General features: G+C 70.6%; 2 protein-coding genes across 4 annotated transcripts; both read right to left on the bottom strand.

Moving 5' to 3' along the window:
- Nucleotides 1-281: 281 nt before the first annotated feature.
- Nucleotides 282-6,935, bottom strand: ENGASE (endo-beta-N-acetylglucosaminidase). 2 transcript variants are annotated; one of them, XM_082067327.1, is made up of 14 exons: nt 6,802-6,935; nt 6,409-6,485; nt 6,080-6,281; nt 5,646-5,794; nt 5,401-5,558; nt 5,157-5,305; nt 4,818-4,983; nt 4,405-4,508; nt 4,109-4,217; nt 3,845-4,017; nt 3,469-3,623; nt 3,266-3,368; nt 3,068-3,182; nt 282-2,985 (listed from the first exon to the last, which is right to left on the bottom strand). In XM_082067327.1, exons 1-14 carry the CDS (start codon nt 6,900-6,902, stop codon nt 2,587-2,589), a joined length of 2,160 nt encoding a protein of 719 aa, XP_081923453.1. In that variant the 5' UTR covers nt 6,903-6,935; the 3' UTR covers nt 282-2,586. The 2 variants fall into 2 exon arrangements, with proteins under 2 accessions (XP_081923453.1, XP_081923454.1); XM_082067328.1 differs by having other exon boundaries at nt 6,080-6,229; nt 6,802-6,823.
- Nucleotides 6,936-7,702: 767 nt separating this feature from the next.
- On the bottom strand, nt 7,703-13,016 carry C1QTNF1 (C1q and TNF related 1). Of its 2 annotated transcripts, none has more exons than XM_082067248.1 (4): nt 12,344-13,016; nt 9,734-9,904; nt 9,473-9,615; nt 7,703-9,130 (listed from the first exon to the last, which is right to left on the bottom strand). In XM_082067248.1, exons 2-4 carry the CDS (start codon nt 9,868-9,870, stop codon nt 8,580-8,582), a joined length of 831 nt encoding a protein of 276 aa, XP_081923374.1. In that variant the 5' UTR covers nt 9,871-9,904; nt 12,344-13,016; the 3' UTR covers nt 7,703-8,579. The 2 variants fall into 2 exon arrangements, with proteins under 2 accessions (XP_081923374.1, XP_081923375.1); XM_082067249.1 differs by having other exon boundaries at nt 9,734-9,884; nt 12,344-13,009.
- Between the last annotated feature and the right edge of the window lie 82 nt (nt 13,017-13,098).

The following is a 13,098-nucleotide window of genomic DNA, read 5'->3' as shown; positions in this document are numbered from 1 at the left end:
CGTCTCCCGCACCGTCCGCCTGCCCCGCGCGTCCCTGCGCCTCGGTGCTGCCGAGAGCCGCGGGGCTGCCCCTCGGCCCCAGCAGCGCCCGCTCCCGGAGCCGGGGCCCCAGGCAGCCTCCCCGGCCCGAGCCCCAGCGGGCGCTGCCCTGGCTGGGGGTCAGAGGGCTCGTCCCCCGTGAGGCAGGAGGGGCTGCTCTGCCCACGGGCACCCCTGGAGCAGCAACTCTGCCCCCCCATAGCAGAGACAGGAGCTGGCGGGGGCTGCTGCGTGCTCCTCGGGCCGGAAGCTGTGGGGCGGGGGCTGGCAGCGCGGGCGGGGGGCACGGTGTGGGGCTCCGGGGGCAGGGCTGGCGCCCGCGTCCCCCCCAGCCAGCAGCTCGGCCGGGCTGCCCCTCCGCTGCTCCAGCAAAACACCCGCCTCTCTGTTTCTGTTGTAGTGAAACCGCGACCGTTTCCTTCTGGGACCAGGAAGGGCAAAAAAATCCACACACAAAAAAAATAAAACATAAAAAAATCTAAAGCAAAGCAACAAAAGAAAAAAAAAAAAAGCAAAGCGGCAACAGGCAAGTGAAAGCCCCACACTGTCCACACGCACCGAGCGAGTCCCGGAGGAGCGCCGCGGCCAGCACGGACCGGCCGGACTGGCCCCTCCGGCCCCGGCCCCGCGCAGGGAGGGGAGCCGGAGGCAGAGCCGAGCGCGGGGGGTACGGAGGGGCCTCCGCCCGCCCAGGCGCCGGGCCTGGGCACCACGTCTTCCTTTCCGCCCCAGCGCGACGCCCTGGGGTGCCGGCGGAGCGGAGCGGCGCGCCGCCCCTTCCCCGGCGCTGGGGACTGGGCGCCAGGGCGGGAACCCGGCCTCGTGTTCCCCGAGCTCCAGCGTTTGCCGGTCATCAGTGTGTCGAGTGTGCGAGGCCTCGGCTCCCGCGCGGAGCTGAGGTGGCGGCGCAGCTGCTTTGCTGAGGCGCTGGGTGTTGCAGGGGGACGAGCCTCTGCCTTTTAAAGGGAATTTTTGTTAAGAGGAGCTTGCAAGACGCTTGCGATCCCTTTCCCCTCCCTCCCCTCCAACCCCTGACGCATCCAGGGCTCCCACCGCGCCGGGAGCAGCCCTGAAGCTGCTTGCGGCCCCCGCACCGGGACGGGCCGGGGCCTGGCCCGCTCCCCGCCGCGCTGACGGCCGCCGTCCCTGCCCGGGACAGCGGGGCCCCCCAGCCCGCAGCGTGGGCTCTCAGCCGTGGCATCGCCCAGGACTGGGGGCTGGTGTCGCCTGCAGGGCCCAGCCCAAGCGCCGGGGCCGGTCTGCAGCAGCCGGTGCGCCGGGTCCGGTGCCCATTGGCACAGAGCGCTGCGAAGCCCCGCCCGGGGCGCAGCCCCGTCCCGCAGGGTGGCCCTGCCCTCAGCCCCCCACCCTGCGTGGCTCTGCCACTCCTTGAACCTCACTTTATAGTCTGCAGACGCCCCCGACGCTCCAGCAATGAGCTCCCCCTTTTCTATTCCCGGTGTACATAGCCCTGGCCCCCCCAGCCCTGCGCCCCCTGTACAGAGCTCCTTCCATCGCTGTACTGGCTTCTTCCTTACAGCAAAGCCCCTGCCGGCTGCCGGCGCGCAGGCTGGTGCTGGCCCATCCTGTATGCTTCAAAGGTGTGACCATTCTAATAAACAGTATTATTATTATTATTATTATTATTATTATTACAAGGATTATTATTATTATTATTATTATTGAAATTATTAATAAAGACTTCTTTCTTCAACCAGGGCGACTCAGGTTTTGACTGGCGCGGGGGCGCGGGGCCGCAGCTGGCACAGGTCTGGCTGTCCTGGCACAGCGCTGGCGGGGGCTGCGGGGGGAGCCCAGCGGGGCTCTGGCCTTGCCACGGCAAGGCAGCGGGGTGCCGGCACGGCGAGCCCTCCCCTGGCTGCACGGGGCCCTCTATTTCTCAAACCGTCAGACAATTCATTTCAGAGCAAGCCCCCCACCAGAGAAGCAGGAGCTTAACTGCTGACATATTAATTTTCCTGACCGGGAGCCAGCATTGTCTGTGGGCCCGGGGCCGGCGCTCGGGGGGAGCTGGGGCTGGGCGACCCTGCTGCGCGGTGCGCTCGCCTGCCTCCCCGCCTGCTAATTGCTTGCTCACCAGACTGTGAGAAAATAATTGCTGCTATAAATTTTCTGTCCTTCTCCGTGTAAGGTGTCCCGGGGAGGCCGGCGGAGCAGCCGCAGCCCTGGGGAGGGCAGTGCCGGGGGGGCGCTCCGCGGCGGCCTCAGCGGGGGCCACACGGGGCTGGGGGGCTCAGGGCAGGCGGCCCCAGCCGGGCTGCAGGCAGGGGCTGCAGGCAGGGGCTGCAGGCAGCTCGCAGGCAGCGGGTGCAGTCAGTGCAGGGTGCAGCAGCGGGACTGGGGTCCCCGAGCGGCCCCCCGCACGGTCCCGGCCGGCACCCACCGGCCCCCGGCGAGCGCTGAGCCCAGCGCCGGGGTTGGACCTGAGGGACCCGCCGAGCCCGGACGCGAACTGCAGCCCCCGGCCCCGCGCCCCCGCCCGCCGGCGCGGAGCGGACGCGGCCGCGGCGCTGCAGCGCGATCGCTTTAATGCGGCTCAGCTGGGGCCGGCGGGGCGGAGTACACCAGCACCAGCCGCCCCCAGCGCTCCGGGGCCGCGGGCAGCTCGTCGCGCAGCAGCGGCTCCACCAGCAGCTCCAGGCGGCAGGACTGGCCGGGCGGCGGGCGCGGCACCGGCAGCCCCACGGCGCGGAACCGGCACCCGTGCGCCAGCCCCAGCGGCCGCGGGGCGCTCTGGCCGCGGGGGCAGCGCCCGCCCAGGCTGAACACGCGGAAGCCGGCGGCGCGGCCGGGGGGGAAGGTCCAGCGCAGCGTGAGGCTGAGCGAGAGCTGCTCGGGCCCGGCGCCCTCCCGCCACCAGAGCTGCGAGGCCGCCAGGCTCTGCACCTGCGGCGGGGCGGCCGCCGCGCTGGCCGCGTCCAGCACCTGCGGGGAAGCGCGGGACGGTCGGAGCGGGGCCGGGGGCGGCGGGCAAACAGCCGCCCGGCCGGCAGCGCGGGGCACTCACCCGGACCTCCCCGAGCAGGCAGGTGAAGGGCAGCTCCTGCGGGCCCGGCTGCTGGCGGGACACGAGCAGGGACAGGTCTCGCAGGCTGCAGTCCTGCAGCTCCAGCTCGTAGCACCTGAGAGCGAAGGGGCAGAGTGGGCAGGGGGCCCCGAGGGCACACGCCTGTCCACGCTCACCGGGTGCCGGCAGGGCGCTCACCGGCTGGTCCAGCCGCGGGAACCGCGGTCACAGGCAGCGAGCAGCTTGGCGAGGCTGGGTGGTGGTGCCGGGAGGAACCGGGGATGGTGCCGGGCGTTGGGCTCTGGCAGAGGGAGCAGGGTCAGAGGGACAAGGGGCTGAGCTGGTCACAGCCCCACAGTGGATGCTCACTGCAGGGACCAAGGAGGGGACAGAGTCCTCACCAGGCAGGGAGGTGACATTGCCCTCGTAGCAGGTACCCGAGTTCGAGGTGGTGAGCTCCAGTGAAACTGCGAACCCATCAGGGTGTGACCCCTCCAACTTGTAGAGCAGGGTCAAGAAGACCTTGGGGGGTGCCGGCATCTGCAAAGAGAAAAGGCTGATGACCCCAAATCCACCCAGAGAGAGACAGAGAGAGAGAGAGGAGAGAAAGAGAAGATGCATCGGGTTAGGTCTGCTGGACGGTGCGGGCAGAGCCCTGCGGCACACTCGGCACAGGGCCCCGGGTCACACAGCTCTGCCCGGGCCATGTGGGCCATGCCGTGCCGGCACGGTGCCAGCCCAGCCCAGGTGGCGAGAGGGCTTCACCCCCCGACTCACCGGACGGCCACGCGCTCCTCGCCGGCGGGGATGGTCCCCTGCACCCTCAGGGAGCTGCCCCCGCTCCAGGCGTCCTGCAGGCAGCAACTGGTGCTCAGCTCGCCCTCGCGCTCCGGGTAGAGGGGCTGGAGCTCCTGCGCGCTCAGGTCATACCAGGGACCGGCCTCTTCCTCCTGTAGGATGGGGTGAGCTGGGCCAGGTGGGAGCCGGGAGCAGGGACCCCCTGCCCAGCCCACCGGGGTCAAGCCGTCTCCCCATGCTCACCTTCCCAGCCAGGAACCTGCTGGTGCCCATGCCCAGGCTGAAGGAGGTGGCGAGCGGCAGCGTGCAGATGCTGTGCGTGGGCAGGTACTCGGCCAGCGAGGCCCAGAACCTGGAGGAAGAGGCGTGTCCGAGCAGAGCCCCCTGCGCAGCGCTGCCCGGGCACTGGGGCCAGCCTGGGCCCGGCGGGCAGCCACGGTCTCCCGGCAGTGCCGTCCCACCGCCCGGCAGCCGTCCCAGCCCGCGGTGCCCCCAGGCCCGGCCCCGCCGTGGCCCCCGCCCTGCCGCGCCGCGCTCACTTGTTCTCGTTGTGCAGGAAGTTTTCCTCCCCCAGGTGCTCGTAGACCCAGCCGGGAGCGAAGATGGCTGCAGAGAGGCCGTGCTGGCGGATCAGGCGCAGGGACTGCGGAGACAAGCCGTGAGCAGCACGGGCCAGGCCAGGTGGTCCCCTTGTCACCTGCCCTCTCCCCCCTCCCCAGGTCCCACTGGCCCTGTCGTGGGGCAGGACAACACTGTGCAGATGTGCTGCCGCACCTCCCTCTCCAGGAACTGCAGCACCAGGGTTCCCCGGCTCCCCCTCCATGCCTGGCTGGCAGCCCAGTGGCTCTGGGTTCCCCCTGCTCACCACCGTACCCGGGTTTGCAGCCCAGCCCGGCGCAGCCGTCGGCGGGAGCCCAGAGCAATGCGGGTGTCCTGCCCCCAGCTCACCCACCTTGTTAGTGTCAAAGCCACCACCGATCACATCCCCGCGGGCAAAGACATCGACGCCAACGTAGACGTCAGTGGTGCGTGGCCCGGCCAGCGCACGCGTGCGCTCCAGGTGTTCCTCCTTCCAGTTGTAGTTGGTGAACAGCCCGTCACAGGCATCAAAAAACACCCTGGGGGCCGAGGGCCGGGGTGGACGCTGCGGCTGTGCCCGCAGACCAGCCCACCGAGGGCCGCGCGGGCCGTACCCTGACCACCCCCGGGCTGGGTTTGGGGTGGGCTCACGGCCCCCACCTGGGCAGCCGGGGCCGGTTCTGCCTGGGTGAGGCGGCAGGGCCCAGCTCACCTGTTCTCCTCGTTCAGCTCGTTCTGCCATTTCAGCGTGCCGCTCTGCAGGATGCTGTCATACCAGATCACCAGCCCGCCGGGCACCGCGCCGTGCACCTGCGCCGTCAGGTGCCGCAGGAAGGGAGGCAGGTTCCCCACCGCCGCCGCCTGGCAGGGGACAGCGGGGACAGGTGGGCACAGGGTGGGCGAGGAGCAGCGCGAGGGCAGGGAGGGGAGCAGGGCAGGGCACCGCGGCAGCTCACGCTCAGCGTGTTCTCCAGGTTGACCAGCCAGCCGTCGAAGCCGTAGTGCTGCGCGATGCGGGCCAGCTGCTCGCCCACGGCGCGGAACGCCTCCTCCCCGCCCGCCAGGAACGCCTCGCACAGCCGCTCCCCGTCCGTCCACTCCGTGATGAACGTGCCTGGGGACGCGGCGAGGGCAGAGTCAGCGACGCGCCCAGCAATCCCGCCACGCGCCCGGAGCTCCGCAGGCCCGGCCCTGCCCTCACCCAGCACGGGAACGCCATTCCTGTGCGCCGCGTTGGTCCAGCACACGGGCGGGATGGTGACGGTGTGGTGACTGAAGTAGACGAAGATGTCGATGTACCGCCAGTGGTAGAAGACGTAGGGGTTGCGTGTGGCTGAGCCCTGGATGAACCTGCAGCGGCAGAGGGAAGAGCGTTGGGCAATGCGGGAAGGACGCCCGCGGACGGGCTGGGCAGGAGCCCGACTCACGCCCTGGGAGCTGGCGGAGCGGTGGCGCTGAGCCGCCCCGCGGACCCCAGCGAGGGCTGCCCTGAGCCCGGTCACTGCTCTGCAGCCGAGAGCCAAACCCCTCCCGGCCCGCCCGCCTGTGGGCAAACCGGCAGGAATCGGATGAAGCGGAAGCGGCGGTCTGGGGTTTGAGGTCTTGAGCTCTGCTGTCACTTCACCCGGCACGCACCTGTCCTCCAGGTACCCGCCGCGCATGTCATGGCACACCAGCGTCCGGGGCCTCTTGCTGTGGAGCGGGGGCTGGCGCTTCGCCAGCGGCACAGCGGAGACGTTGAATTCGTCATCGCCGTCGGGCTGCCAGGACAGCAGCTCCTCCAGGCTGGACAAGAAGAAGCTGACGGGCTCTGTCGTCTTGGTGTCAAAGTACCTCGCTGGGACAGGTGTGGAGATGTGGGACGGGGTCACCGGGGAGCGCTGCCCGTGCGGCTCAGCGCCGGCACCGACACCGGCCCGGGGGGACCCAGGGGCGCAGCGAGCGCCCTCCCCGCGGTGCCTCACCTGGCAGGGGCTGCGGGCGGGTGCTGATGGTGTCATGCAGGACGGTGGTTCCCCGGGGCTCCGTCGCCGGCTGGAAGCTGCCCGGGGAGGGCGGTGAGGGCCGGGCAACTCGGAGCCATCGCGGCACCCGCCGCCGGGCCGGGCCAGCACCGCGGCCAGCGCCCGATCCCACCCAGCACGATCCCGGCTCCGAGCCCGATCCCATCCCGTTGCTGATCCTGATCCCGATGCCGACGCCGATCACATCCTGATCCCGGCTCCGACCCCCATCCCGATCCCATCCCTATCCTGATCCCGGCTCCGATCCCGGCTCCGGCCCCGATCCCGGCTCCGACCCCGATCCTGATCCTAATCCCATCCCGGTCCGGATCCCGGTCCCGGCCCCGCGCCCACCTCCGCCGCCGCCGCCCGGCCCGCTCCGCCTCCGCCGGCTCCTCCGCCCCGGCCTCGTCCCTGCTCCCGCGCCGCCCGGGCCCGTCCCGCGCGTCCGCCATGGCGCTGCCGCTGCCCGCACTGACGGCGGCGCCGGCCCCGGCCCGGCCCCGCTCTCCCGGGGGCGCGGCCCGCGGGGCTCCGCCCGCCCGGCCCCGCTCCGCCCCGCCCCCAGCGCCCGGCCCGCCCCGTGTCCGCCGCGGGACGTGTCCCGGGGTGCACCGGGTGTCCCGGGACGGGACGGGTGCGGGATGGGCGGTGTGTCCCAGAACAGGCCCCGCTGTGCAGGGCAGCTCCTCCACCGCTGCTGCGGTGTCCCCGGTACAGCCCCATGGGGACAGCCGTGCCAGCGCCCTGGAGGTGCTACCAGTCCTAGAGAGCCTGACCAATCCCACTTGGACCCCCCCCCACCTGTCGGGCTCTACTCAAGCTCAGCCCTGAGCTCTGCCGCCACTCCCTGCTGTGCTGAAGCTGCTCTCCAGCTGCCGCTCTGTCCTGGACCCGCCCATCCTGACCCACCGGCTTCCCAGCTCAGCCTCAGAGCTGCTCATCACCATGGAGCTGCCAGATGATCCGGCTCTTGGTAAACCGGCCACCATCCCAGCCTGCCCTGCCGCAGGCCGGTGAGTCTGGTACCGCGCTCAGCTTCCAGCTCCCTGGCCCTTGGGGAGCAGCTGGGCCGCGCAGCGCCTGGCTCGGGTGTCTCTGAGGCTGGTCTGTCCTTCCCTTCCCCGGAGCAGCTCAGCAGCGCTGCGCCAGCTCCTGGCTCCCAGGGAGCCCCTGGACCTGGGAGCAGGAACCTGCCCCGAGCTGCCTGGAGCCGCCGCACACGCAAAGCAAGGGGACACACTGAAAATGTGAGCAGGAGAATACTGCGGGGTGTTTAATGTGGTCACGAGCTGCACAGAGAGAGCAGGGGACAGCACGCTGCCCCGGGCCCTGCTCCATCGCATCTACAGAAACACAAAGCCTGGCCAGCAGATATAACTGAAGGGGAGGCAGCTGAGGCCAAAGGCCCCGCACACAAGGCTGCAGTGGGGAGCCAGCCCCCCCGGCAGCGCCGGCACCAAGCTGCGGCAGCGCCGGCACCAAGCTGCGGCTGCGGCGGGTGGGACGGGGATGGGGACATGCAGTAGGGAACTGATGCAACCCGCTCCCCCGTGGAAGCACTTTGGGGGGTGTCACCCAGAGGGCACCCACACCGCACTGCAATGCTGCGCTGTGGGGAGCCAGCTCTGCAGGAGGGAGCAGAGGCCCTGGGGGTTTCACTGGCTTTCCTGCTGAGTGTCCTTTGCCCTTCTCCAGGAGAAGGAGCTGGCAGAGCACAGCACAGCGCGACAGGGCAAGGGCGGAACGTGGTGCACGTGTCTGTGCTGCCTCGCGTTGGGGCACCGGCGGCCAAACCCGTTCAGCTGGTGCCAGCGCGCATCCAGTGCCACCAGTGCCTGAGCCCCAGCAAACCCGGCTCTGGAGCCGGCGCGGGGGGATGAGCTCCCTGCCCGCCCCAGGCGAGCGGCTGCCCCCCAGGTCACAAATGCAGCAGAGGCTGGAAGTGGCTCCGACTGCTCCAGGTGCATCTGGTCCGCCTTGCGGAGCGGGGGATGGTCTGTTCACACACTTGTGCAGGTGCTGGGGGGTGGCACATAGAAGGGCTGACAGCATAACGGCGGGTGGCGTGACCGGGGCGAGGGGGCAGCAGGGGCTCCAGAACCCCCGTCCCAGGGAGGGGGAGCAGGCGCTCAGGGGTCCCCGCTGTACTTGATGAGGTGGCCGCTGAAGGTGATGTAAGTGTCGTACTCGTCGCTGAAGATGGCGTTCTCGCGCTCGCCCTTGTAGAGCCGCACCCAGACCTCGTCCTGCTCCCGCAGCTCCAGCATGACGCTCTGGCTCTGCATGATGCTGCGGTCGCTCACCTGGGCGTAGAGGATCACCACCTCCGAGCCGTTGCGCATGATGTGCAGGTACGTCTCCTTCTGGTTCCAGGTGTGCACGTTGAGGCTGAAGTAGTAGATCCCAGGGACGTAGCAGTAAAACTTGCCCGTGAACATGTTGAAGTGGTTGTAGAGGTTGACAAACTCCGTGTCGAAGATGAGGGTCTGGTAGTAGTCGTTGCTGTGCAGGGGTTTCTTGCGGCCCACCGAGAAGGCGGCGTAGTGGCTCTTGCAGCTCTCCCCCGGGGCGCCCACGCTGCCCTTCTGTCCCTTGGGCCCCGCGTGTCCCCTGCTGCCGGCCACCCCCGTCTTGCCGAATTTGCCCTGCATGCCTCGCTCACCACGGTCCCCCTTCTCGCCTGGACGAAGCAGGAGGGACAGTTGTGCTGTCAGATGCGGGTGCCATCTCTAAACACAGTGCCCTGGCAGCCCTTTACCTGACAGAAGGGGACGGACACAACAGGGACCCCCAGCCCTGTTCTGCTCCTCCTTGGGCTCTGCTGCTGCCCGCAGAGCTGCTGCCCAGAGGCCACCAGAGCAGGAGCAGCTCCTGCCCGTGCAAGGCACTGGACCACAGGCCCCAGCCCCAGCTTCTGGCTCCCAGTGTGTGCCAGAGCAGCGCCCCGGAGCGCCGCCCTGGCAGCCCGGTTTGCACAGGCGCCGGCAGAGCAGGCAGTGGCGCGGGGTCCTGCTGTCCTCACCTTTCAGGATGGTCATGTTGATCTGCGGCAGCGGCTGGTACGGGGGGTAGAAGCGCTGGTCGGGCGGCTCGCAGCAGCGGACGCAGCGGGGCCGCGGGGGCAGCCCGTCCTGGGCGCCGCCGGCCGTCTGCTCCCGCGGGGCCCTGCGAGGGCAGAGAGCAAAGAGCAACAGGGAGCTACGGGTCGGGGCCGGGGCCCTTGGCAGTGCCAGGGCTGCCCTGTCCCCTGCTGTGACTTGCCCCAGTCCCAGGGCCCCCTCACCTGGCATCGTGGTGCGGGGACGGTGCCTCCCCGGGGTCTGTCCGCAAACGTGGGTCAGGGCTGGGCTGGGTCCCCGCCAGGGAGGGCAGCAGCAGGCAGGACAGCAGCAGGACACCGGGTGCCCAGAGCCCCTCCATGCTGCAGCGGGGCCCTGGGAGATGCCAGGGACAGCTGAGGAGGATGGCAAGACCTGGCAGTGCCAGGAGCTGCCGGGACACCCTGCCACACCAGCCTGGCTGTCCCTGGATGGGAGCTGGTGCACCGCACGGCCCCAGGCAGGGCACAGCTGTGCTTCCAGCCCCAAAGGCTGCCCTCGCAACAGCCCTTCCCAGCACAGCCCACAGCACAGGCACATGCGTCTGTTCTAGCTGCACGGACCATCTGCACCTAAACAGCTGTCTCTAGCTGGGCAATGCGCCTTCGTGACACAGGGAGACCCACGTTTGGGGCAGCGCTGGAGCTGTGGGCTCACCGGCAAGGGGGGAACCGGGGCCTTGCAGCCTCCGGAGCGCTGGCACGAGGGGAGAGGGGAGCGCCCGGGAGCCGAGGAGCAGCCCTGGCCACATCCTGGGCCGAGCGCTGCTGCTCAGCCCAAGAGCCGCAGCTCGGGCTGTCAGCACCCAGGAGAATTACAGGCAGCTCCAGAAGCATGAGGCGAATGTCAGGGCGCAGCCCTGCCTGCTGTGGGGGACGGGAATGCGGGCTGGCCGCCCCAGCTGGGAGCCACAGGGTGGAACCTTCCTGGGAGAAACATCCTGTGTGGGGCCAGAGCCAATATTTGCAGTAGCTGGTGGCCCCACGGCCCAGCCCCGGGCAGCTCTGCTGCCCTTCCCTGCCTTATCACAGCTCTATCGGCTCAGGGCGTGGGGCCGGACACAGCACCTCGCCCTGCAGCCCCAAAGGTGCCAGGGCACGGCCCCAAAGGTCTGGACACGTGCGGCACTGCCCGGCGCTCGGCATCCCGCGGCAGCGGGGCCGCGGCGGCGCTGGGGCACGAGCCGATGGGCACGGGGTCCCGCTCCCTGCAGTGCTGGGACGGGGAGGCCGCTGCCCGGGATCCCTGGCTGCTCAGCACAGGCGGGTACAGCTTTTGCCCTCCCCACGCTGTCCAGCCGTGCCCCAAAGGACAAAGGGCCCGTGCAGCCCTGTGCCCTGGGTCACCCACCAGTGAGGGCCCCAGCGGGGATGGACTGGGGGAGTCTGGGGTGGAATCCTGCTGTTTTGGTGACCAGCTGCTCTCTGAGCAGTGGCTCTGGGCAGCCGTCCCCGCTGTCCCCAAGCACAGGGGCTGCCGGGTCGAGGGATGCCCGGCTGTGAATCACGTTCACGGGCAGCAAGGGGTGGAGGGACGGGGAAGGGTTCCAAAGGGCCCTGTGCTGCTCGCGCCCTCTGCACAGGGGCTGTGCCCTCGCCTGGTTCCGGGTGCCCGTGGCCCCGCTCTGTGAGCAGGTGCCCCCCGGGGAGCCTCAGCCCTGGCTCTTCCCCCTGCTTGGCCTCCAGCTGTGCCAGCCACACGGCGCTGCCCGCGCCACGCAGCCCACCTGGGATTTGGGAAGCCTGTGGCTTTCCCTCAGCTCTGGGACTGTCAGAGCAGACGTTCCCCCGGGACCTGCAGCAGGCTCAGCCCTGGGGAAAACGCAGCTTTGCAGGGAACCGCTCTGCAGGGGAAGAAATCCTTCACCAGGAAACTCCCGGCGAGAAGGGCAGCGCGCTCCCGGGCTGTCGGTGCTGGAAATGGAGGCGAGCGCGTCTCGCCGCGGGCACGCGGGGCGGGAGCGCCTGTGTGCGCACGGGCACGCGCAGTCCTGCCGAGGGGACGCTGCTCCTCCTGCCAGGGCTGGATGCTCCCCAGGAGCAGCCTGGAGAGTTAAATTCAGTGGCTGAAAAAGCTTTGAGGCTGCAAGTCAAAACATCCTGCGCTACATTCCAGGCAGTGATAAAGAGCAGGATGGAACAAGAGCAAACCCCGGGGGAGGGATGAGGGGGCTCGGAGCAGCGGGTTGTTGTGGAGGCAGCAGGACCTGCACTCCCGCCTCACCCTCCCTGCTCGGGGCGGTGGACACGGCCGTCCCTGAGCCGCAGCAGCTCAGCCGGGATGCCGCTGGTGCCCGGGACGTGCCGCTGGAACCGCTGCCCCCACCGTTGGCTGCGGCAGCTGGGGCGGTCGCTGTTCGCACCCCAGGGCTGTGCAGGCCCAGCGGACAGCAGGGTGGGACCCGCGCAGGGAGCTGCGGTCAGGGAGCAGCAGGCGGTCACTGCCCTCCGGCTCCTGCAGCACCCAGCAGCACCAGCGAGTTGCGCTGGGGACCCCTGCGGCCACCACGTCCCCTGCAGACATGCCTGGGGGTGGCCTAGCCCTGGGGCTGACACAGGGACGGGCTTTTTGGGCGCGGGGCGCTGGGGGAGCTGTGGCGGAGCTGTGCAGGCTCCAGCACCAACCCTCTCCCAGCCTCTCTCTTCCCAGGGCGGCTGCGGGTCGGGCTGTGCCCTCGGAGGACCGTGGGGACGCACCGATGCCAATGGCACCCGCGGATGGGTGCGTGACAAGGCGCAGCTCTGGGGCGCTGGTCCCCAGGCCCGCAGGGGCCCCCGAACCTGCCCCCCACCTACCTCCGGGGCAGGGCCGCTCCCGCCCGGCGCTGCCCGTCCTGCTCTAGCGCATCCCCCGGTGCCGCCCGCCAGCCCCGGCGGCTCCGCCGCGTCCCGCTCCGCAGCCCCTTCGCCGCCTCGGCCCGGGCGGAAATGCACTTTCTGGAAAGCGAAGGAGGCAGCGGAGGAGCGGGCCGAGGCGCACCCTCCCCCCGCCAGATGTGACCCAGGGCGCGGGCGGCCGCCGTTAACCATGTGCGCTCCCGGCGCCGCCCGGGCCCGCAGCCGCCCCGGCGCTGCCCGCGGGCGGGAACAGCGGGACCTGGCTGGGCGCGGGGGGCCGGGACCCCGGCGGCTGCAGCTGCGCTGCGGGCCAGGACCGTGCCCCGCGCCGGGAGCGCCGCCGGCCGCCCCCAGCCCCGGGGGCACCGGAGCAGCTCAGCCCCGCGGGTTCGGGCCGTTTGCAGCCAGACACGGACACGTGTCCCGCGGCGCGGAGCGGGAGCTGTCCCCGCACCCACGGGGTGGAGGCTCCACGGGGCGCGTCTGGGCCGGCGCCGGCGTGACTGGGGAACCGCGGGCGGGAGCCCGTGCGGGGGCTGTACCGGGGCTGTGCCCGCCGGGCAGGCGGGCGGGCCCGCCGCGGGCAGGGCCGGCTCGGTCCCGCAGCGCGGCCCGCCGTCGCTGGGCTCCAACCACCCGTGCGCGGCGGGGTCAGCTCCGGCCGGGCGGTTCCCGGGGCCCGGCCCGGACTGCGGCCCCCAGCGGCCCCCGCG

Source organism: Streptopelia decaocto, assembly GCF_964273445.1.
Source record: "Streptopelia decaocto genome assembly, chromosome: 16".
NCBI lineage: Eukaryota > Metazoa > Chordata > Aves > Columbiformes > Columbidae > Streptopelia > Streptopelia decaocto.
Note: the sequence above shows the minus strand (reverse complement) of the source record. Positions and strands in the feature narration are given on the sequence as shown.

What these genes read in the sequence shown, in the direction of transcription:
- ENGASE (XM_082067327.1), bottom strand. Translation starts at nt 6,902, where the DNA reads ATGGCGGACGCGCGGGACGGGCCCGGGCGGCGCGGGAGCAGGGACGAG. An exon ending in GCCGGGCGGCGGCGGCGGAG is followed by an intron (nt 6,486 to 6,801) that starts GTGGGCGCGGGG and finishes CTCCCCGGGCAG; the next exon opens with CTTCCAGCCGGCGACGGAGC. An exon ending in TTCCTGCACAACGAGAACAA is followed by an intron (nt 4,218 to 4,404) that starts GTGAGCGCGGCG and finishes CTCTTCCTCCAG; the next exon opens with GTTCTGGGCCTCGCTGGCCG.
- C1QTNF1 (XM_082067248.1), bottom strand. Translation starts at nt 9,870, where the DNA reads ATGGAGGGGCTCTGGGCACCCGGTGTCCTGCTGCTGTCCTGCCTGCTG. An exon ending in TCCCCGCACCACGATGCCAG is followed by an intron (nt 9,616 to 9,733) that starts GTGAGGGGGCCC and finishes CTGCCCTCGCAG; the next exon opens with GGCCCCGCGGGAGCAGACGG. An exon ending in CAACATGACCATCCTGAAAG is followed by an intron (nt 9,131 to 9,472) that starts GTGAGGACAGCA and finishes TGCTTCGTCCAG; the next exon opens with GCGAGAAGGGGGACCGTGGT.